The sequence below is a fragment of the Typopeltis vanoorti genome, chromosome 3 (assembly GCF_054136105.1).
Source record: "Typopeltis vanoorti isolate ZY-2024b chromosome 3, IOZ_Tvanoo_1.0, whole genome shotgun sequence".
Taxonomy (NCBI): domain Eukaryota; kingdom Metazoa; phylum Arthropoda; class Arachnida; order Uropygi; family Thelyphonidae; genus Typopeltis; species Typopeltis vanoorti.
Window position 1 is genome coordinate 44,259,079 of NC_143551.1, and position 25,109 is coordinate 44,284,187.

The 25,109-nt window shown below is 36.3% G+C and overlaps 1 protein-coding gene across 1 annotated transcript in view; it reads right to left on the reverse strand.

Annotated features, from left to right (window-relative positions):
• The window catches only part of LOC150108087 (multiple PDZ domain protein-like), an 859,697-nt gene that overhangs the window by 445,084 nt on the left and 389,504 nt on the right, over nucleotides 1-25,109 (reverse strand). The window contains exon 13 of the mRNA XM_090415962.1: nucleotides 4,982-5,062. Coding sequence (XP_090272088.1) covers nucleotides 4,982-5,062 — 81 coding nt within the window. The remainder of the gene's footprint in view (nucleotides 1-4,981; nucleotides 5,063-25,109) is intronic.

Consider the following 25,109-nt stretch of genomic DNA (forward strand, 5'->3'; position numbering starts at 1 on the left):
TTTTATCTGCCAAACTCTGCAGACCACATTCCCCTCAGCCGATCCTCATAACTAACATTGTACAGTCCTCTCTACCTTTTCGACAGTAAAGCTTTTTTTTTTTTGGACATATCTGAAGAATGGATAACAGTAGAAAGATCAAAACTTTGATGTTTGGTACAAAGGATGGTATAAACAGAAGACAGCTAGGGTAGAAAGAGTTTTGCATTGTTTGAGTCACTTGGCAATGTGCAAAGAGAAATTGCAAAAATGATGAAACAAGCAGCAGACACTAATGTGCACTGACCTCTTGAGCACTGATGACAAGATATATGTCTGTGATAAGAAGAACATTAAATTGCATTAAATTGGAAGTGTCAAATAATAATACTAATAATAATAGCCTTTTTTATGTTTTTTTTATTAGAGTAGGATTAATCAGCTATTCTCATTTCATCAACACTAATGAGCTATATGAAGTAGTTACCACCAGTACAAATCTAAACTTTTTTTCCTTCATTTATTTCTCCCCAGCTGTTACTATGGAGCAACCTCAATTTATTATTATTACCCAAGACTCCATGGAGTCAAAGACTCATCTCGGAGGTGCTTTTATCATACACACAACTCATCATACCGTGCTTTAAACACACTCAAATTCTCTGCAAACATCAGGGATGATCTCTGGTTCTCTCCTGATCTCCCACTATTTTCTGTAGAACCTCTCCAGCATTGATCCTATAACAACTGCTTAATAACTTGTAGGTCTCTATCATATCTCCCCTCTTCCTCCTATCTCTACCGGATTCTTCAAGTTGATTCTTCTCAATCTTTCCAAATACTCGACATACCAGAGGTTAGAAATTACCTTAGTCAGTCACCTCTGGACCCTTTCCAACATCTCTTCATCCTTCTGAAAAACAGGTGACCAAATCTGGGCACAATAATCCATGTGTGGCCTAATCAAAGCCTTATGCAATGGAACAAGCTGTCTTTATATCATTTTCTCCACTCAGTGTCATCCTTCCATAATCATTCTTTCTTTGGCTAGCTACATATCGAAAGAACTCCTTAGGATTCTTTTTTGGCTTCATTAGCTAACTGATGTTCATACCTCTCTTAGCTACCCTCACCAACCAAGTCACCTGCCTTGCTTGGTCTTTGTAGTCTTCATGGAATTGGTTATTTCCACTTCTCTTATGCTGCCTTCACAATGCCCTTTTTCTCTGTATTGTATGCATAATCTCTTTATTCATCCATCTCACACCTACCTTATTTAACCTTTTCACTCTTGGAATACATTTAGATATTGCATCTACTAGATGGTTTTTGAAAATCCCCCAAGCTGCATTGATCTCTTTTTCAGCTAACTCCTCATTCCATGCTACACCTGCAAGCTGTCTCCTGAGCTCTTCATAATCACTCCCTTGTAGTGCCACATATACCATTTTCTTACAGAGGTCCTCACACTGCTAGCAACCACCCAGGTAATCACCTCATGGTTAATCTTACCAATTGGTTGGTGATTTGACACTTCATTTATAATTACATCCTCTGATGAAATTACCAAATCCAAGACCCTCAAACCTTGTGTGCCCTCTGTTACATACTGTCTGAGGTGGTTATCCCTCAAAAACTCAAGAAACTCATTTTCTTTACTTCCAGTTGCTACTCATCATTCCAGTCTATACTGCCATAATTAAAATCGCCCATAATGATCACTCTTTTCCTATTTGCTTGGCTAATTTGATTATACATTTCATAGTCACTACCATCTACATTTCCTGGTCTATAACAACATCCAACCAAGTATTTCATTCCATTCACCTCCATCTCACACCATACTGCCTCAAAACCACTGGCATTATTTCCGTCTTGCATTTCTACTTTGTATGGACATAACTCTTTCTCTATCATCAATAGCATTCCCCCCTCCCTTTCTACCCCTTCTATCCTCACGAAACACATCATATGCTTCCATCTCTATTCCTGTCAGGATGTCGTCCTCATCTAACCATGTCGCACTATTCCAACAATTTTTGGATGAACAGACTCAATTAGTGCAACCATTTCATCTGCCTTGTTTCTTACACTTCTAGCATTTGTATATAAACACAGCAGCTCATTCCTGGATCTACAGCTAGTTCCACTGATAACACTTATTTGATGTGATCTTTCCATGCCTGACTGGGGCCATTTCCCTTTCTGCTTATTCATTTTAGAACCTTCTTCAATTCCAACTGTTTCCTCTTGATCCCAGGTGATCCCATTCCTTTTCTGTCTACACACACATTTCTAAATGGTATTTACATTTTATGTGGTTACCCACACAAAAGGCTGTAAATCTATTTGTGCACTAGAACTGTGCATAGGTCAAGGTCTATTCTTTTAGTATTTTTAATTTTTTTATATAATCTAAAATGATGATGTAGAGACCAAACATGGAACTTTCTCAAACCACTTCAGGCATCTAAATAACTCAGGTGGTAGTCTCATACAGAATAATGAAATGTCATTCCTCACCTAAAGACATTCACAAATATTATTATTAATGTTGTTCAGATATATGTCTGAGAGAAATGTTGTGAAAGATACGTTGTTTAAAATGTTCCATAAAGAAGTTGCAGATAGCAGGAGAAAGAGGATTGCCCATTGCTGTTCCTACAACTTATTTTTAGAGGAAAAATAACCAGAATGTATTACAAAATCAAATATTTTTACAATGTCTGAAGGAAATTCCTGTTGCAGTAATTCAATGCTGTCAGATAAAGGAACATTTGTAAACAAAGAAACAATATCTAAACTGATCATGATATCTGAAACGTCCAAATGAAGATCTGAAATTTTATTTTTGAAATCCAAAGTATTTTTTATATAAGTATCAGTTCTTCTAGTTGAAGAAGTGAGAAGATTTGATAAAAATTTTGAAATTCTGTAAGTGGGACAACCTATGAAATCTACAACTAGCCTCAACGGAATGCCTGGTTTATGAATTTTCGGAAGACCATACGATCTAGGTGGACGACCGAAGAAGGTTTTAAGTTTTTTCTTTTGATCTTCATTCCATGTAGATACATTATCTATAAGAGAATAAAGTTTCTTCAATTGACTCCCAGTAGGATACATTCTGTAATGTATCCTACCAGGCGAGTCATTTTATAATACATTCTAAAATACATTCTGGTTATTTTTTTTAAAAATATAAGTTGTATCAACAAATTGAAGGAACAGCAATGGGCAATCCTCTTTCTCCTGCTATCTCCAACTTCTTTATGGAACATTTTCAACAACATATCTTTGACAACATTTCTCCCAAACCTACTCATTGGTTCAGATATGTCGATGATATTTTTGCTATATGGAATGGCTTTTCTGATGAACTTCAACAGTTTCTCACTAAGTTAAATGCACTTCATCCAAGGATCCAGTTTACCCTAGAAGTAGAATCAAATAAGCAGTTAGATCTTCTAATTCTTTGCCAACCAGATAGTAACCTACATTTCTCAGTCTATAGAAAAAAGACTCATACAAGCCATTAGCCATTATATCCGTGCTGAATCTCATCATCATCCCAGTCAAAAGGCAGGAACTATTAAAACACTGGTTCATCATGCCCACTCCTTTTGTTCTTCAGACGATCTTTTACAGAAAGAACTGCAATATATAACTTCTTCCTTTCTATCTAATGGTTATAAGAATTGCTTCAATAAAAGAGCTTCGAGTAGTTTTAATATGTCTTCCTCTTCAAATGCAGAAGAAATAACTCGCGTTCCTATCCCTTATGTACAAGGCATTAGTGAATGTATAGCAAAAGTTTTAAAACCACTGAATATTTTTGTTGCCTTTCGACCATTGAGAAAAATCTCCACCTTTCTCACTTCTCCTAAGGACAAGCTTCCACATCTTAATTATCCAGGTGTTTACCAGATTCCTTGCTCTTGTGGATTATCTTATTTTGTACAAACAGGAAGATCTGTCTCTATTTGGCTAGAAGAACACCAGTCTTATATTAAATACCTTGAACCTGAACAGTCTGGACTTGCAGAACATGCCATCATCACTAAACATAGAGTTCACTGGAAAAAGACAAGAGTCCTTCTCAAAAGTTGGTTCCTAATGGAACTGCTTTATAAAGAAACATGTGAAACTTTACTTCACTCGCCTAACATAAACAGATCTGATGGTTTACGTCTATCCCCTTTATGGGAGATAGTATTTTATAATTCAGCTAATCTTTCCTAACTTTTTATTGTATACTAGGGGCACTGCCCCCCCCCCCCCCCGGGAGCCCAACCCCCAAGTTCTGGACTAGTAGGCCGGTTCTCCTTGAATTCTGATGACTCGAATTTTGAAAACTTGGAGGGGCGGGGGGTTCTCTCCTCCTGGCGCCTACTCCCCCCCAAGTTCCAGACTGGTAGGCTGGTTCTAGGCCGATTCTCCTGGAATTCTGATGACTTGAATTTTGAAAACTCGGAAGGGGGGGGGGGGGTTCCGCCCTCCTAGCATCTACGGTGCCTAATCCTCCAAGATCTGGACTGGTTCTCCTTGAATTCTGATGACTCGAATTTTGAAGACTCAACACTCAGGGTAGCCCGAGTTTCAAATAACGTTTTGAAATGTGACACAAAAACGTTACAAAAAAAGCTTATCATTTTATATTATAGAGTAGATATAATTTTTTTTTTTTTTTGTTAGGAAATTTATTGACCTTTTTAGTTATCTTACACTAGCTACTTAGGTCGCACTTTTTGGAATTGTCAGTTATTGTTTAATTTGAGCTTAAAATGTACTGAAGATGCCTGTGGCACACAGGCGAAAATTATACTATTAAAGAATCTGTTTAGGTGAGTTTTTCCGTTATTAATTTTGTATTCTTTTAGTCACAATTACAAAAAAACTAAGTTTGTGTGGTCCAAAAAAGTATGGCCACACATATGTTAATACTAAAAGGATACATGAATGGTAGATGAAAATAATAATGAAAAAAAAAATACACATTTACTTTTAAATAAACCGCACTGCCATTTGAAATATGTACAGGACTGGCAGAAAGTTTAACATCATCTTCAGCTTCCCAGGACAGCTAGAATACAAAAAATAATATATATAAAATGTTTAATTCATATTGTTTATAAGAAAATAGAAAATGCAAGTACATTTTTCCAAAATAAACTAAACATTTTATGTTGAAAAGAAAACAGGAATGATACCAATATGAAAAGTAAATTTACATAAAAGAACAAGTTGGGTCAGCCTGTTTAAAATTATCACTGAGGCAACTAAGCTACATGTATTTTTAGAAGTTTCTGCTTTGAAGAAAAAAGACACAAATCAAATTTTTCAGGAGAACTGAAAAGAATTCTCTTATCCCTAACTGAGATCAAGAAACTTTCCTGAAAAAGGCATAATATCTTGTTTCAGATAGGCAAGTAAATTTGCCCAGTCAGACTTATGTGTTGAAGCAGCATGTTAATAAATAACGTTAATGGTTTATTAACAAAACAGAAATAAAAAATGAATTTTTTTTAAGTGGACATAAGGAGAATGTAAAGGCAAATATCAGCAGGTAATTGAGAAGAGTGAAAGATAGCAGTATAGTGGGAAAGGATGTCAGTGTATGTTGCCGAGGTACGACAATGATGAGTTGAGATAGACAGCCAGAATCATGAATGGTATGCTAGCGAAGCTACGTGAAGAGAAGGGAGTGCATTTTGCAGATATGCCGTGTATTTGAGGGCAGAATGGAATTATCCAGACACGATGGATTAATTTGAATGGCTTAGGATTGAGTGAACAGGAGAAACAGTTCTAGATGGAAGTGTAGTGTGTGTGATGCAAGCAAGAGATCAGAAGTAAAAGATCGGGAGAGTGGGATTGAAGAAACAGAAGTGCTTGGCACTGGAAATTGTAGTAGTGTGGGAGATGAAGAGAGAATGGGAATGCAAGAGCAACAAGGAGGGGGGGGCAGAGGTGGATATGGAGACATGGCATAGGGAGAGTGGCTGTTGGAAGTAGTAGTAAATGTATGTATGGAATGTGAGTAGGAAAGTTGAGACTGAGAGGATATATGTGATAAGCGGTAATAAAGGTGACTGGACAAAGGCAGTTGTGGTGGGGAAATCACAACCAACAAGTAGCTTGGGTAGGACTGGTTACAGACCTAAAAGTGAACTGCTGTGTTTGTTTACAAATGCCAGGAGTATCAAGAAATAAGGGAGATGAAATGATTTCACTGAGTTTATTTGCCCAAAATCATTGGAATAAGTGAAACATGATTGAATGAAGATGATATTCTAATAAGAATAGAAATGGAGGGATACAGTGTTTTTCACAAGGGAGAGTGCTACTGATGATAGCATTATGTCCACATAAGGTAGACATGAAGGAGGAAAACAGTGGCAATGATTTTTTGAGGCACTGAGGTGTGAGGTGGAGATTGATAGGAAGACATAATTAGTTGAATATTGCTATAGGCCAGGGAATATGGAGGGTGCTAATGAAGAACTGTATAAACAACTTGGGTTAGTAAACAAATGAGGGGTGATTATTATGGGCAAATTTTAATTATGGCAGTATAGATTAGAATGAACAGATCGCATGTGGGAATATGGAAAATGAATTTGTAGTACAGTACTACATTGTATTATTATTGCCACATATGAGCCATTATAGTATTATTATTACCGTATATGCGCTGTTCATCTCAGGCATGTAAAGGAGGGCAAGCAAGGATCGATAGTTTTGAATCTGATCATTTCATCAAAGGATGTAATTGTGAATATCCGTGTGAAAAACTTCTATACAACTTGCATAAAACTTCTCAAAATATGGAAAACACTAATACTTTGAGATCCCAGTTTACATCCTACGCCACTGACACGTATCCATAGAGGAAACCACACCTAGTTAGGACACTAGTCTTTCATCCACATGTTTCAGTTAGTTTTGCACTGCCTTTGTGTGTGTGTGTGTGTGACAAGTCTCATTTTTTATTCCTTCACAATGTCTTCTCTGTAACTGAGATGAAATATTGAAACCATTAAATACTATTTTTAATAATTTCCTAGTGCTGTTTCACTCCATTAAACTTTTATCATGAGTTTTCCCCCAGAAGTTGGGCCTTAATACATGGATATTGATGACTGTTGGTGACGATATCATACACAAAGCAAAATGATACAGGAAGCTGAAAGTTCAATTGTCTAGACAATGAAACTGGCTGGCCTTTCTTAAAAGATGTCGGGATACTAGAATTTTACTTACTTGCATTAAATTAAAAGTCTAGTTCAAGTCCAAAAAAGCCCTCCATATCTACAAGCATGCCAGATTTGCTTTGCTATTGCATGAACAGATCAAACTGCATGCACCATTCTCACTGCTATCAATGCTGCCATTAGCTCGTTGCAGTCTGAGCTCTCAACGATTCTCAACATGGAACTGTATACTATTCTCTTTATTTCAGAAACTTCAGCTCAAAAAAGCATTCCTGAAAATAAAAAATAAACATATCAATAAGTACAACAGACTTTTGGATTCTAAACTCATTCCTCAAGTGCAAACTCTTCATACTATAGTTAATTTGTCATCAAGCTACAAACGAAGCTACTTAGTGTCCTAAATCTCAGACTGTCCTCAATTTTGCTGTTGCACCTCAGCAAGCACCAGTACTAGACTAATGTTCAACATCGAATGCAGTATCCAAAACTTAGCTTCTGAGACAGCTAATAATATTAGGCTTGACGTTGCCAGTTCACTTTCTAGATCTTCACCTCTCAAAATAAATTATTTATTTCCCTGCAAGAGCTCAATGTCCACAAATAAAGATTACAGCACAGTCATTACTAGGTCTGACGAGGAAAGTTCTACAATTATTCTCAATGCAGTGAATACAATAAGAAAATGGCAAATATTATTCTTTGAGACTTCAACTCCAGACCTTTAGATTATGATCCACACCAATCAAGAAATTAAAGTCTACTCACAAGTTTTTTCCTGGACTCTTGATATCACAAAAAAACTCAAACTAGGCAGTTGCCATCCCCCTCCCAGAATATATGGCTTGCCTACAATTCATAGACCCAATTCTCCAGTATAATCCATAGTAGGTATTGATTCTCCCTGCTATAATTATCCATGCAACTATCAAAAATCTCTTGTTCCCCACACCCTTATTGATCATACGGCATCATACAAAAAAATTCTTCCCATTTTAAAAGTCTCATTAAAAATATAATTGCTAATGATACTGATATCCTAGTCACTTTAACATCACCTCTTTGTTCACTATCAGTTCCTTAAATGACACCCTATTGCTTTTAAAAGAAATTTTTCCCCTTGATATCATTGACATCTTTTCCTTTGCTATCCATTCTGGTTATTTCTCTTGGAAAGAACAAAATTTATAGACAGAAGGTACCTCTATGTGGTCTCCCCTCTCACCCTCACTTGCCAAATTTTTATGAAAAATTTTGAACAACAAGCTCTTGATTCATCCCCTCTAAAAAATTCTATCTGGTTGAGATATGTAGATGATGTCCTTTCTATTTTGTCTCATGGCCCAGGCACATTAGATACTTTTCTAGGTAATCTCAATAGCCATCACTCTAGAATCCAATTTACAATGGAAAAGGAAACTAATAACAGTCTTGCCTTTTCAGTATATATAGGAAACCCACATTCACAAACTTTCCCATCACTCCCCACCCCCTCAACTATATTATTATTATTATTTGACACCTCAAGGGAGTCCAAGGACTCATGGAGAGAGGGCACTTGTTCTACAACTGTCTCCACTACTCAATCCACCAACTGACTGCAACTACACCAATGCCATCTACTGCCGACAACCACCACTAATATTTCCACAGAAACTCACAAACATACATGCCCATGGCGGGATTCGAACCCGCAGCCTTTTGGCTGGAGGGCAGATACGCTAACCACTTGGCCAGCCAGGTCAGCATATGGTGTCATAAAAGCACTAACCCATAGAACTTATAACTTTTGTTCCAATTTTGAGACCTCTTTTGCAACAGAACTCAATCATATACACCACACTATTCTATCTAATGGTGACAGTTCCCACAATATCAAAAAAAAAAATAATCAATCTTTCTCCAAATCCACAAACCTTCTCTTCAGAAAGATTTTAGTAATACTATAACATCCCCCTATGTATATGTCAGAGGCACATAAAAAATATATATATCCAGAATCGTAAAGAAATACAAACTTTGCACCACTTTGAAGCCCCAATTAAAACTAGCTACCCTTATCTGCTCCACTAAAGATAAATTCCCTCTCCTCTCAGTTCCAGGTGTATATAGAGTTCCTCATTCCTGCAAGTTGGCCTACTATGGACAGACAGGAAGATCGGCTACCATCAAAATGGAAGAACATAGAAAAATACATCTGCAGTCATGACTATGGTCAATCTGTACTTGCAGACCATGCTTTGGATTAAGCCCACAGAATCAATTGGCAAAAGACCATCATTCTCCATCACAGTAAATTTAGAAGAGAAAGACTGTTTTTAGAATCTGCTGCTGCTCTTAAAAATCAGTCTAATTTAAATAAATATGGTTGCATGAAACTTACCACAATATGGGAAACATTAATACATTGAGAACCCAGTTTACATCCTAGGCTGCTAACAGGTGTCTATTAGAGCACCCTACCGATAGGACTCTAGTCTTTCATCCATGTGTTTCAGTTAGTTCTTTCTGTGTCTGTGTCAAAATCTCATTTTTAACATACTTCCTGACTCCTGACAAAGTCTCTGTAACAGAGATGAAATACTGGAAGCATTAAATACCATTTTTAATAATTTCCTAGTGCTGTTTCATTCCATTAAACTTTTATTATGAAGTAATTGTGAGTGGAGGTTTCACACTTCCCTCCAATTGGCAAGATTGATCATGAAGCGATCACATGGGTTGAGGCTAGCAACACGAAGACTTCTGCGAGATATATGCAGAGGTACAAGACTGGTGATTATGACAAGCTCACGAGACAGCTTGGAGCTAAAGCATGTAATGAGGAGTTGAGCAATAAGGAAATGAATACTGCTTGGGAACTGACCAAGAAATACAAACAGATCAGTGTGGGAATGTATTTCAAAGGTCAAGAGGCTAAATAAGCTAGGTGTAAAATGAATGACCAAGGGGATTAAGAATGAAATCTGGAATAAGAAGGTACTATGAAGGCAGCATAAGGTGCATAATAGTAATAATCAGTTGCATGAAGACTATAAAGAGCAGGCCAGGAGAGTGACTCAGTTGGTTAGGACAACAAAAGTGCAGTACAAGCAGAAATTAGCAAATCAGGCTAAGAAAAAACCCTCATGAGTTTTTTCCAACATGTGGCAAGCAGAAGGAAGAATGATTGTAGTAAGATGATGTTAATGAATTTAAATGGTAGAATGGCAATTGCTGCAGAAGACATTTTGAAGTATTCAGTGATCAATTTATAAGGATGTTTCATCCTCATCAGGGTGAAATCATGAGAAACTCAAATGTGGAAGACATAGGAGAGAATGGCTTAATTGTGAGTGAGTAAGAGGTATATAAGGAAATAAACTTAATATTAATAAGGTGAAGTAGCATACAGAAATGTGTTGATAACAGCAGTATTCTCTGTGGTTGTCAGCATGGGTTTGTTAACAGGCAATCATGATTTACTAACTTACTTAAGTACTATAAAGCCAGCAAAGGTTGGTCGATTGGTAGAGTCTCTGCTACTAATGGCTCACGCAAAAAAGTTAAGCGTCTGAGTACAGTTAGTAGTTGGAAGGGGTTCAATTGTTCAATGTTGCTGACACTCTGCTGAGAACTAGCCATTCTCACAGGTTTAACTTCGGCCTGTAAATTGACGTATGTCAGACCTCTGTGCCCTCAGGTCATGTGGGGATATGACAAACTTAAGTACTATAAAAAGTTGACAAATGTCGTGGACAAGGGAGATGCATATATAGTGGTATACTTAGATTTTGCAAAAGATTTTCATAAACTGTCACATGACAAGCTGTTAAATTATCATTATTATTATTATTAATAGACACCTCCAGCGAGTCCAAGGCCTCATCGAGGGAGGGCACCTGTTCTACAACTCTGTCTCTGCCAGTCAATCTGCCAATTGATCACAACTACACCAATGCCATCCACCACTAGTATTTCCAAAAACAATCACAAACGTACATGCCCACGGCAAGATTGAGCCTGCAGCCTTTTGGCTGGAGAGTGGATACACTCCAAGGAGTCCGAAGACCCATCAAGGGAGGGCACCCACTCTACAACTCTCAATCTCCACCACTCATTCCACGAACTACAGTGAACCACATCAACTACAGCAACACCCATCTGTTTCGATTTTAATTTGAATAACAGACTTCTGATTTGGATCGGTGACTGGATGTCAGATAGGTATCAGAAAGTCGCATATTGAGCTGCATTATCCTGAAAGAGGAGGTCACTAGTGATGTGCTGCAGTGGTTAATTTTGGAACTATTGTTGTTCAACTTGTATATTGATGATATTTGAATGGGTTTAACTAGTGATTTGCAGATGTTTGCAGATGATGCAAAACTGAGAAGAATGCAGAGTTAAGCAGATGTTATGGCCTTATGGAAGGACTTGAAAGATTGCATGAATGGGCAGATAAGTGGAACAATCAGTTCAATGCTGAAAAGTGTCAAGTTTTAAAATTCGGTGAGTAATGATGGGATGCAAAGTATACACTTGGTGGGGAAACTTTAAAGGAAGTAGAGGAGATGAAAGATCTGTGAGTGGTGGTGGACAGGGACCTGAAATTCAGAAGCCACATTGCACAAGATGTGAAGATGTCACATCAAATAATAGTAATGATGTGGAAGACCCTGAGATGCAGCAATAAAGAGGTTGCGATGCAACTGTATAAGGACTTGATCAGTCCTCATATGGATTATTGTGCACAGATTCAGTCACCAGATTTTCATGATGATGAGGATATGTTAGAAAGAGTCCAGAGAGGATTCACAAAGGTAGTTAGTGGTTTTTGGCATGTTGCGTATGAGGACAGATTGAGAGAATTTAAATTGCAAAGCTTTGTGACTAGGAGGAGGAGGAATACGATTGAAACATATGAGTTAGTTAACTTAGCAAACCCTGGCTAACTTATACGAGTATAAGGTAGCCAGGTTTTGTTATCGAGGTGAAATGGAAGAGATTTTTCATAGAATTGGAGAGAAAGGAGTAGAACAAGGAGCCATTGCTGGAAACTGTATAAGGAGGATATTACCAGAGGAGTGAGGAGCAGGTTCTTTACATGGAGAGTGGTTGTGTTGTGAATATAGACATATTGTGTCAGTTTAAGGCACAGTTGTATGAGCTTTGTGGTGTGATAGTGTATACCTCCCATGATGAGTTTCTGACTCCATGGAGGTTAGATGTTAAGAACAATAACTTCACTGACAGTAAAGAAGACATTGTCTAGGATAAAGGTAATAATATACAGTAACAAAGTAATTTGAATAAGGATACAGAATATCAAGCAAGCATTCAAATATTTTGACTAAACTTTCTTAGGTCAAAGGTGGCCAATGTTTTTTTGTTAATTTAAATGTAGAATTACAGTCTCCCAGATGTTTGGAAGTTTTTATAATTCAAGTTTAGATTACAAGTGTTCTGCAAAGCATAAGCAGATTCCTAGAATAATCTGTCATTTATAAATCTTAGTCTTTTCTGATTAAGAGTTATTCTCCATATTCTCAAGCTAACCTATGGCTTAGCAGATAATCTATATTCACTCTCCAGCAGACTGAGTCTCAAATCCCACTGCAGCTAAAGATGTTGGTGAATGCCTTTAGGAGATGAATTTCATCACCCAGTGTGTAACTAATGCCTCAAGGCCAAAAGTGGTTTCAAAAAGGTTTTATAATTCATCTCTATAGTGGATTACATAGAAAACAAATTTGAAAAAGAGCAAAAAATTACATAACATTAATAAAAGTAGAAAAACTTAGCCCATTCATGGTACTAATGTACCATAAGTTTACAACCTTTCACATGGTGGAAGTCGCATAAAAAAAAAAAATTTAAAAAAAAAAAAAAAAAAAAAAACTATGTGTGGGGTGTGAAGCATGCGGTTTAGAAATCCATCTTGGTTTATAACAAAATAATTCTACATCCAGGATATAGGAGTTTTATACTGGCAACTTCTCTCATGTAATCGAGTTACTGTTAAAGGGTTAATTTCTGTCTTTTAGAAAACGAACAAGGGAAGCTAGCTTTAATATTGGTTTATAAGAAATTTGTAAGTGGCATTTAGAGTTTTTTTTTTTTTTCAGATATTCCTTTAATATAAGGAACTACTAGCATTTTTGAGTGATCTATTAGTATGTTCTTTATTAGTATGTCTCTTATTAGGTGTGGTGTTTAACAACCTCTTTATTTTATTTTTTTATTTTTTTTTGGATTGTAACCAATAAACCAATATTTCTGAAATTATTTAAAATGTATTCTAATTCTTTTGGGGCTAAATTTTCATTTGGACAAATAATTCTAGTTCTGTGTGCTAATGTTTTTAATATGTCATGTTTTCACAGGATGGTGGTGAAAATTAATGCACAAATATCAGTTAGTATGTGCGAGTTTTCTGGAGATAGTATAAAATAGATAACCATCTGAAAGGTAACTAACATGCATAAAAAACAGTAACAAATTTAATTTAATCCTATAATCTATATTTAATCTTATAGTTTATATTTTTTCACTTAGATGTTGAAAGTTTATTGTCCACTTGGTTAGAATATAATAAATTTAGTTTAATCCTTTATCCAAGTGTGAGCAAAAAAGTTTGTGCCTGAAAGTATCTTCAGGACTGGGGTAAGGTGGTACAACACCAGGACACTCCTTGAAGATACTTTCAGGTGCAAACTTTGTTTGCTCACACTTGGATAAAGGATTAAACTAAATTTATTATACTCTAACCAAGTGGAAAATAAACTTTCAACATCTATCTCTAAATCCAGAGTAATTTATTAAAAAAGGGTGGCACACCATTTGGCAACTCCTATAGGTAGAGATGACCTGCTAATGCTTCTGCCTGGTATCTCCACTTGGGCCTGGCTCCCACTGAAGAGACCTCAATAAAGGTCGAAACTAGTCTGGGTTGTGGCCCTTCCCTTAATGCATAACATTAGACATATCTGCAAGGAGATGTGTTTTGCATTATGGGAGATACTGAGATAGGAGTGTTGGTAGCTTGCTCCAGAGTTTTTTGACAAATGGACCTGTAAAAAGCATGTCTAGGGTTGTTTGCTTCTGCCTCTTTTTTAAAATGTTTCTGAAAAACTGCATGGACTTTTCATTAAATGGATCTGCAGTTCTGATAACCTCAGATTTGTTTGGATTCCATTTCATAGCAACATTTTGAACTTCCTCCCACTTTGCCAAAACATTTTTGATTTCAGCAGTCGTAATTTGTTCTTTCTCTCCGTCCTCATCTTCAGATGAAATTTCCATTTCCTTTTCTTCACATTGCTGCTTGAAAAGTTCTTTTAGCTCATCAGTAGTCAGTTCTCGGTCATGCATCTCCAATAATTCTTCAACATCTTCCAAGTTAAGATCATGAGCAGTTGCCACAATATCCTTTACCAATTTGTGTCCTTCATCTGAAGTTTCTTCATTACCAAATGTAGAAACTTCATTTGTTTGTTCATTCATTTGATGTGAAGTAATTAGCCTATAGATACAAGTAGTCCAGTCATGAAGATACGTTATGCACAAACATTAGATTTAAGGATTAAACAAGTAATATAACTTCTTGGAATGTTTATAGTATAACCAAGTGAAAAAAACTTTCATCATCTTTTCTAATTCACAGTACAGTGGTGCCTTGCTTAACAACGGCCTCGACGTACTTGGTTAACGACGAGTGGCTGTAAGAAAAAAATCTCTTGGTTAACGACACAGGCTTTGGTTAACGACTCTCGATTATGTGAACCTCTATCCGGTCTAAAAAACCGGAATTTTCCGATCGCACTCAGCCACTTGCAGGAAGACAGTGTCGAATAGAGAACAGCCACGCGGCTTAGCTGTGAAACTCAGATATGTTTGACCCATCGTAGCCAGCTGTTTACGTTTTCCGTTTATTGTTTCTTTTCTTGTAGTGTACTGTGCTTTATTTTAGAAGTTGTGGTTATAAATGTGTTTTATGATGAAAATGAGTATTTAAGCATTTATTTTTTATGTGTTGGTTCATATAGACAATAAATCGGCAGGTGCGTGTCACTGTTCGTTCGCCATCAACAGGCAAAATCAAATCTCATCTGTATAATAATCATTGTATCTATAAGTTGCTAATCAGTGTATATTATGGTAAGTGCTGTATCTAATATCGTCACCTTACAAGCAAATTGCACTATGTCAAAAATTGCAGGTTTCGAATTTAATTGTTAACTTTTATTTCAAAAAGTTTTTTTTTTTTTGAACTTTCAGTTTAATTTCAGGTAACGATATGTTCTCTGTATTCCTTGTCTTAGTGTTGTACAATTTGTAATAATACCATATTTTGCGTATTTTTTTTATAGAATTTTTTTACCATGTGACAAAATGGGTTCCAAAAAGAAAGCTAGTGAGGGGGAAAAAAATCAGAAAAATTTTCTCTATTGAACAGAAGAAAGAAATAATAGCAAAACATCATGAAGGTGAGAAAGTTATGCAGCTAACTCGATTATATGAAACCAGTCATTCTACAATATCAACCATTTTGGCTAAGAAAGAAGAACTTATGGTAGCTAAGGTTGCTAAGGGAACTTCAAGGTTGAATGTCAGAGGGCTTCTTTATGAGCAAATGGAAAATCTATTACTAATTTGGATCAAAGAAAGAGAAATGGCGGGCGATACTACATCTCAAAATGCAATCTATCAAAAAGCTAAACAGATTTATCAAGATTTGAAAAAGAAGACTTCGAGATCAAGTTCTGAGGTAGATGATGATGATGATTGGTTTGACAACTTTAAAAAAGAACAGAAATTCATAGTGTGGTCAGAGAATACAATTTTCTTCCAAAATAACTCAGTTATTTTGGAAGAAAATGCCCAACAGGACTTTTCTTCCAAAAGAAAAGAAGAAAAAATACTTCCTAGCTTAAACCAATGAATGATAGGTTAACATTGCTTTTAGCAGCAAATGCAAGTGGAGACGGCAAGGTAAAACCAATGTTAATCTACCACTCAGAGAATCCCCAAACATTCAAAAAGTTCAATGTCTCTAAATCCAATCTCGGTGTTTTGTAGAGGTCTAACAGCAAAGCCTGGGTCACAAGAATAGAATTTAGAGACTGGATTCGTGAAGTGTTTGGACCAACTGTCAAAGCCTATCTTGAGCAAAACAATCTGCCTCTAAAAGCCAATTTAACCTTGGATAATGCACCTGGCCATCCAATGGGCATACAAGAAGAGCTACCAGAGGAATTAGATTTCATCGAGGTGATTTTTCTTCCTCCCAAGACTACATCTCTGATTCAACCTATGGATCAGCTGATAATTGCAAATTTTAAAAAACTTTCCACAAGGGCACTTTTTACCAGGTGCTTTGAAATGTGTAAGGCTACCAACATAACCTAAGAAAATTTTGGAAGGAAGAATTCAACATTGTCATAGCAAATTAGGCTAATTGTAAAAGGCTTGGCAAGAAGTAACAATGAAATGTCTCAAAGCAGCATGGAAGAAACTATTATAAACTTGTTCTAGTAAAAAGTATTTTACCAGAACAAGTTACCATAAGGTGTTTTAACCTTATTAAATAAAAATCTCAGGAGGAGATATATAAATGTAGAAAGTATTTTAACTTGGGTATAATAAATGTTAAAGATACCAAGCTATTTTAAACCTGGTTTTACTCCATTTCCCAAGTAAGCAAACAGACAAACAAGCTAAGTTTGCACCTGCAAGTGTTGCAAGTCTAGCTGACCCTGCACGTAGTGCAAGACCAAGGCAACTCATGGTAAAAGTAGATTAAGCTCTGATCTCCTGATTACATGTTCTGGTAAAATACTTATAAGCTCTGTATTACTAAAATCTTGGTATTTCTAGCCTGGCTCCCACTGATGAGACCTTAATAAAGGTCGAAACCGGTCTGGATAGTGGCCCCTTGCCTTTAATACAAAGCATCATACGCCTCCTCCGGGAGATGTGCTTTGCATTAAGGGTAAATATTAAGATTAGTAATCAGAGCTTAATCTACTTTTACCATGAGTTGCCTTGGTATTGTGCTACGTGCAGGGTCAGCTAGACTTGCAGCGCAAACTTGACTTGTTTGTCTGTTTGCTTACTTGGGAAATGGAGTAAAACCAGGTTTAAAATAGTTGGTATCTTTAACATATATATATATATATATATATATAAAGGAGCCACCTGACTAAAGATGAATAAAATCAGCCAAAAAAAATTTATAATTAAAAATGAACTCATTCTTAGTACTGAATTATGAATCGTTTACTGACAAGAAGTGAGAAGTCAGTCAAAAAGAACTAATTAACAGAATAAAAAGGAACTAATTTAATAAAGAAATAATCTTCTTTACCCAGAGAAAAAACAAGAATAACCACTTTTCTGCAGACATAAGATTGTCATCAGCTTATCCTCAGCACCTCTTAATGAACTAGCTATCCATGCCCTTTTTGCAATCGCATTCAAACAAATCCCAGTTATTGATATTATGACAGCATAAAATAGATCAATGCATAAAAAAAATTACCTAATGAAGTTGCAAAAAATATTACCCTATATTTTAACAATAGCTAAAACTCCCAGAAGCAACTCATTGAAGAATACAGAGCTCTATGAGATCTCCAAAAAACTAAAAAAAAATAATTGTTACTAGAACTAATAAAGGATATTCTGCTGTTATAATGAGCACATCAGGTCTCTTAAAAGAGTTAACATGCGAGTTCCTAAAATAAAATCAAGTTTCCAAATTATTATTATTATTATTATTCAGACCTCCATGGAGTCAAAAGCTCATCATGGGATCCTTTCTAAGAAATACAAGTCTATCAAGACTCATAGAGGGAGGTCAAAGTCTATCATACCACTCCTTAAATGCATTGTCCGTTCTCGCTCTCTCACCACTCCATCAGGCAATGCATTCATGGTTCAACCACCATCCATGCAAAGAAATCACTCCTCACCCTCTTTCTCACAGTTTTCTTTAGTAACTTCTAGGGATGGCCTCTTGTCATGACTCCTTCCCACTGTTCAACCAAGCAAAAGAACTCCCCAATGTCAACCCTGTAACCATCTCTCAACAGCTTAAAAGTCTCAATCATATCACCCCTCCTTCTATCCACCAAGCACTGCAAGTCCACACTCCCTCAGCCGATCCCATCTTTGTTATCTGCCTTTGTACCCTTTCCACAGTTAATTTATCCCCTTTAAATCCTGGGGAGCAGATATGAGAACAATATTCTAAGTGTTGTCTGATCAGAGTCTTATACAACGGAATGATAACCATTTTATCTCTGTAGGTCAGTGTCCTTCTCATTATTGCAGCAATCCTCTGTGTTACCTTCACTACCTTTGCAATATGTCCTCTAAATTTCAGGATTCTATCAATCATCAAACCCAGATCTCTTGTCTCTCCTACATCCTCCAGTTTAACTCCTCCCATAGAGTATGCAGCGCCCAATCGATGTGTCCCAAACCTCAAGACCTTACATTTTGCTGCATTAAACCAACACACCCCCATTCATTTGCCCATCCATCTAGCTTATTCAAATCCTCTTGCAGGGCTACCACATCTGCACTATTACTAATAACCCTTCCGAGCTTCGTATCATCCGCAAACAACCGAATATCCCTTTGCAATCCACAGACAATATCATTGGTATAAAGGTTAAACAATATAGGTCCCAGTACTGAGCCCAGTGGAACCCCACTTGTAATAACCTTCTGCCTCTTTGATATTGCTCCACCATACACAAATCTCTCGTACCTATCGGACAGCCAATCCTGAATCCAGTTGACCAATCTGACATCCAGACCCATGTGCTGCAACTTGAATATCAGCTTATCATGTGGCACCCTGTCAAATGCCTTTGCTAAGTCTAGGAAAATGGCAGTATATGCCTTTCCCTCATCTAATGCTCTTGTAACTTTATCATAAAAGGCTAGCATATTGCTAAAACAAGAGCGCCCCTTCACAAATCCATGTTGACTCTCACTGATAACATTACCCTCACCTGCCCAATGCTGTATATGGTCCCTCACTACTTTCTCCAAGATCTTACTAACTACTGATGACACACAAGCTGGCCTATAATTAGACACTTCCAGTCTGCTACCGCCCTTATGCAATGGCACTACCTTACCTTCCTTCCATTCCATGGGCACCTTTCCCGCAGTCAGACTTTCATTAAAAAGACAGGTCAAGGGCACTGTCTGTTCCTTAGCACATTTTCTCTCAAGACTAGTGATGAAATACCATCCAGTCCCACAGCTTTACTAACATCCAGAGTACTCAGTATGTGGAACACACTCTCCTCCTGCACCTCTAAACCTCAAACCTGCTCTATCCCTCTAGTATTCATATTGACTCCTCCAGATGAAATACTCCAATAAAGTGTTCATTGAACAATTCCACTGTGTCCTCTGCATCAGTCACTCTATTCCCATTTTATCCCACAATGTCATTCTTCCACAGTCATTTCTCCTCCTACTGGCCACATAGCTAAAAAATTCCCTAGGATTTTCTTTGGACTAAGGGCTAATCTTTTCTCATATTCCAGTTTCATCTTCCTTACCATACTAGTCACTCTTCTGGCCTGTGTTTTATATTCTTCATGCATCACCTCTTCACCTGTCTCCTTATATCACTTCCATAACATCTTTTTTGCATGTAGCTCCTGTTTAATATTGTTTGTCATCTACTTTACTACAAATTGTGTTCTCTTCTTCACTTGCGGAATACAGCTTACCATTGCTGCTAACAAATATTCCTTCACAATTTCCCAAGTACTAATGATATCCCGGCCTTCCAATTCCTCCCTCCACAAAACTTCCTCAAGTTGACGTGTAAGATTATTATAATCACCTGCTTTATAATTCCACATACGTTCCCGTCTCTTTGATACTCCTGCATGTCTATTCATTTTCCAAGTCAAAACCATATGGTCACTCTCTCCAACTGGTGGGAGAGATGTCGTCTCAGTTATTATCAACTTTTCTGATGCTATAACCAAATCCAAAACTCTTGAACCTCTTGTTCCCTCTGTTAGATGTTGCCTAAGACATTTGTCCCTCAAGAATTCTAGAAATTCCATTCCCTTATTGCTACATGCATCTTCCTTTCCCCAATCTATACTGCTGTAGTTAAAATCTCCCATAACAATCATTCTTCTTGCACTTGCCACGCTCAACTGTCTCAACATCTCCTGAAAAATTAATGAAATTAATTTTTTTATTAAGAAACTCCTGAAATTAATAAAACAAGTAATAAATTGACCTCCTGGCATAACCAAAAACTTATATCCACATCTCAACTTATTTCCCTGTATCTACAGACCTCCAAAAATACATAAAAATTTCATACTCTTTGGCCCACAGCCAATAACAGAGATAGCCCTACATATAATTTTGCTAAATATCTACAATAAATGAAGTGGATAATAATAATAAGTAAATATCTCAATGAGTGAAGACCCATGGAGAGTGGGGCTTCACTCTCCATGGGGGCCACATTTCAAAAGCTTACATTTGAACAAACATTTGAAAATTAAAAAAAAAAAAAAGAAAAAAAAATACTTCTATTGTCAGTAAAGTGAAAGAACATAGAGTTGTCTTGTTCCGTTGCACTGATTTTAAGAATAAAAGACAGCAAATTTACTATTACTAAATACAAACATTAATACATATGTCACCATACATTAAGAACTCCACTCATTTCAAATCATTAACTGAAAGTATATGAATTCAACCTCTTAGTAAGTTTTGATATTATTTAGATTACAAAATATCTTGCATAAAAAAAAAAAAAACTTTACTTTCAAAAAAATGCTCCCTCCTTACTGAACTATTCCATTCTACGATGTAATCAGGATATTTTGCATACCATAAAACAGTTTACGTCCAAATGAAGGAATGGCAATGGGCTCTCTTCCTCTCACCATGGATTGCAAAATGTTTTCATGGAAATTTTGAAGAAAAAATGCTGGGCTACTAAACACCCCAAAAACCCAAATGAGCTATGCTGATAATGCATGCTATTTGACTACACATGCATGAAGCATTAGATATATCTTATAAAATTTACTTTAGAAACTGAAAACAACTGTTGTTTATCTCCCCATGGAGAGTAAAGCCCCATGGAGAGTGGGCTTCACTCTCCATGGGGCCACATTTCAAAACCTTACATTTGAACAAACATTTGAAAATTCATGAAAAAAATTCTTCTATATTGTCAGTAAAGTGAAAGAACATAGAGTTGTCTTGTTCCATTGCAATGATTTTAAGAATAAAAGACAGCAAATTTACTATTACTAAATAGATTCATTGCAAAGGCTGATCTCTGGTCATTTCAGGGTTGATTATTTTTGCACATGCGAAATTCGTTTTTATTTTTAGGAAGAGACAATAAATAAATTGTGCACAAAAAAAGGGCCAAATATTGTAGGGCAGTAAAGGAAATTCCAAGTAACATAGTAAACATAAAGACAAGTAACACAAATGTCACTCCACAATAGTTAATCCGTTAACAGCACTAAAATCAGCATTCAGGGATTAACAGCAGAGGGGGGGGGGGGGATAATTGCATGCTAAAAGGTAGAATGCCGATGAACTTCTGACCCACGAAAAATGCTTGGGGTGGTGTGGCTATTTCATCCACCTTAGCTGGTAGGATGATTAAGTGTAGTTCACATGCACGAATAACAATGATAGTTTAGTTACCGTTATTTGGCTAGTATTTGTAAAGCAGTATACAAGTATATATATATATACCTAATTATATGGTTAAAGTAGTTGTCGCAGTTAGTAAGAATATATTTTTCAATGAATTTATTATTCTTATTTTATTGTTACTCATTTATTTTAACAAAACCAAGATACTACTGTTTCTATTTTTGTATTTTTTTAGCTTTTAACGTAATTGTTTATTTTGGATTTAATAAATATTTATTTTGCTTTTGATAATATAATACACATAATGATGCCAAGAAAGTTTGAATCCAGAGCAAGTAAAAGAAAATAACTCAGAGAAAAAGAAAAACAACTAAATAGTCAAAAAGGGGGACAATTTTGTCTTTCTTACATCCTTTTGAAAATGAAGGAAGTGAAAATTTCATAGAACTGAAATTGTACCTCAAACTTCTTGGAATGAAAGTGAAACATTCACATCAGTATCAGGAGGAGACAAAAGTGGAAATAAAGACATCAAAATAATGTGGAAAACAGAACGAGAAAAAGAAAAAATTTTCAATCGGAATCTGTACTTAACAACAATCAAGCTATCTCTTATCCCACCAATATAGCACTAATGAACAATATATCAAGCATAAATTAAAGATACCAAGAAATTATATATTATATGCTTAGTTGAATCCTTTATCCAAGTGTAAGCAAACAAGTTTGCGATTAAACTATTTTCAGGACTGGGGCAATTTGTATACAAAAGCTAATGACTTCACATCACTCTCGTCTTAGTATCCCATAATGCAAAGCACATATCCTTGCAGACATGTATAATGCTATGCATTATGGGAAGGGCCACTACCTAGACCAGTTTCAACCCTTATTGAGGTCATTAGTGGGAGCCAGAATCAGAGGTGACACTAAGGCTGAAGTAGCGCAGAAGTCATATTTTCATATACGAGTTGCCAAAAGGTGTCACACCTTATTATTAAAATACTCTGCTTTAGAGAAAGTTGTAGGAAGTTTTTCCACTTGGTTATACTATAAATTAAAGATACCAAGAAATTATATATTATATACTTGGTTTAATTCTTTATCCAAGTGTAAGCAAACAAGTTCAATCCATTATCCAAGTGAACTATTTTCAGGATTGGGGCAACTTGTATAAAGAAGCTAAAGACCCCATGGAGTCAGACTCATCTAAGAGGTCCCTTTGTCATACACAACATTTAAATTCTATGCACATTCAGGCAAGGCATTCCAATCATATACACAACCTTGCATGAAAAAACATGCTTCTCACGCCTTTGTTCACACCCTCCTTATACAGCTTCCAGGAATAGCCGCTTGTTCTAACCTGATCTCCCACCATTTTATGAAAAACCTCTTCAAAACTGATCTTATAACAACCCCTCCCCTACAAATTTTGTATATCTCTATCATATCACCCCTCTTCCTCCTATCCACTAGACCCTATAAACCTTACATATTCTCAACCTTTCCTCATATTCAACATTCCAGGTATCAGAAACTAACTTAGAAAATGCCTGTGGACCCTTTCCAACATCCACTCATCCGTTTGTAAACCAGGTGACCAAATCTGTGCACAGTAGTCCACATGTGGCCTAATCAAGGTAGTATACAATGGAACAAGAATCTCCTAACTTTTACAAATCAGTGTCTTCCACATGATTCCAAGAATTCGTTGTGTTGTCCTCACAATTTTGGCAATGTATCCACTAAATTTCAGATCCTCATCAAACAGTCATCCTGAGATTTCTTATTTCCTCCACCTCCAACAATATATCCACTCCCCAGTGTAAATACTACATCCCATCTTTGTTTCCCAAATTTTAAAACCTTACATTTTGCCACATTGAAGCGGTATTCAAACTGCCCAATCACTCAATCTATTCTAGTGTTCTTGTAAGGCCAGAACATCTGCTCTACTCCTCATATTTTCGATATAAAATTAATAACGGAAAACTCACGTACAAAGATTATTTAATAGTATAATTTTTGCCTCTGTGTCACAGGCATCTTCAGTACATTTTAAGCTCAAATTAAACAATAACTGACAATTACAAAAAGTGCCACCTAAGTAGCTGTTCCTGCCTTTTGACTGGGATGGTGATGGGATTCTAGAAAGAAGACTCATACAGGCCATTATATCCATGCTGAATCTCATCACCATCCCAGTCAAAAGGTAGGAACTATTAAAACACTGGTTCATCGGGCCCACTCCTTTTGTTCTTCAGACGATCTTTTACAGAAAGAACTGCAATATATAACTTCTGCCTTTCTATCTAATGGTTATAAGAATTGCTTCATTAAAAGAGCTTTGAGTAGTTTTAATATGTCTTCCACTACAAATACAGAAGAAATAACGTGTGTTCCTATCCCTTATGTACAAGGCATTAGTGAACGTATAGCAAAAGTTTTAAAACCACTGAATAATTGTTGCCTTTCGACCGTTCAGAAAAATCTCCACCTTTCTCACTTCTCCTAAGAACAAGCTTCCACATCTTAATTATCCAGGTGTCTACCAGATTCCGTGCTCTTGTGGATTATCTTATTTCGGACAAACAGGAAGATCTGCCTCTATTCGACTAGAGAACACCAATCTTATATTGAATACTTTAAACCTGAAAAGTCTGGACTTTCAGAACGTGCACATCTTCACTAGAGACATAGAGTTCATTGGAGAAAGACAAGAGTCCTTCACAAAAGTCGGTTCCAAATGGAACGGCCTTATAAAGAAACATATGAAACTTTACTTCACTCGCCTAACATAAACAGATCTGATGGTTTATGTCTATCCCCTTTATGGGAGATAGTACTTTATAAATCAGCTAATCTTTCCTAACTTTTTATTGTATACATTTTTTTTTTTTTGATGTTGTTAGGAAATTTATTGACTTTTTAGTTATCTTACACCAGCTACTTAGATGGCACTTTTGGAATTGTCAGTTATTGCTTAATTTGAGCTTAAAATGTACTGAAGATACCTGTGACACACAGGTGAAAATTATACTATTAAATAATCTTTGTACATGAGTTTTCCGTTACTAATTTTATATCGCTATGTCTGCTCACGGCATACCTCTTTTAAAACCTCATATTTTGTGGAGTAGTGCAGATGTCATATTTTGTCCCAACTTTGCATCATCTACAAACAACTGAATATCCTTATCCAAAACTTTCCCAATATTATTAACACATAGGTTAAAAAGCAATGGCCCTAAA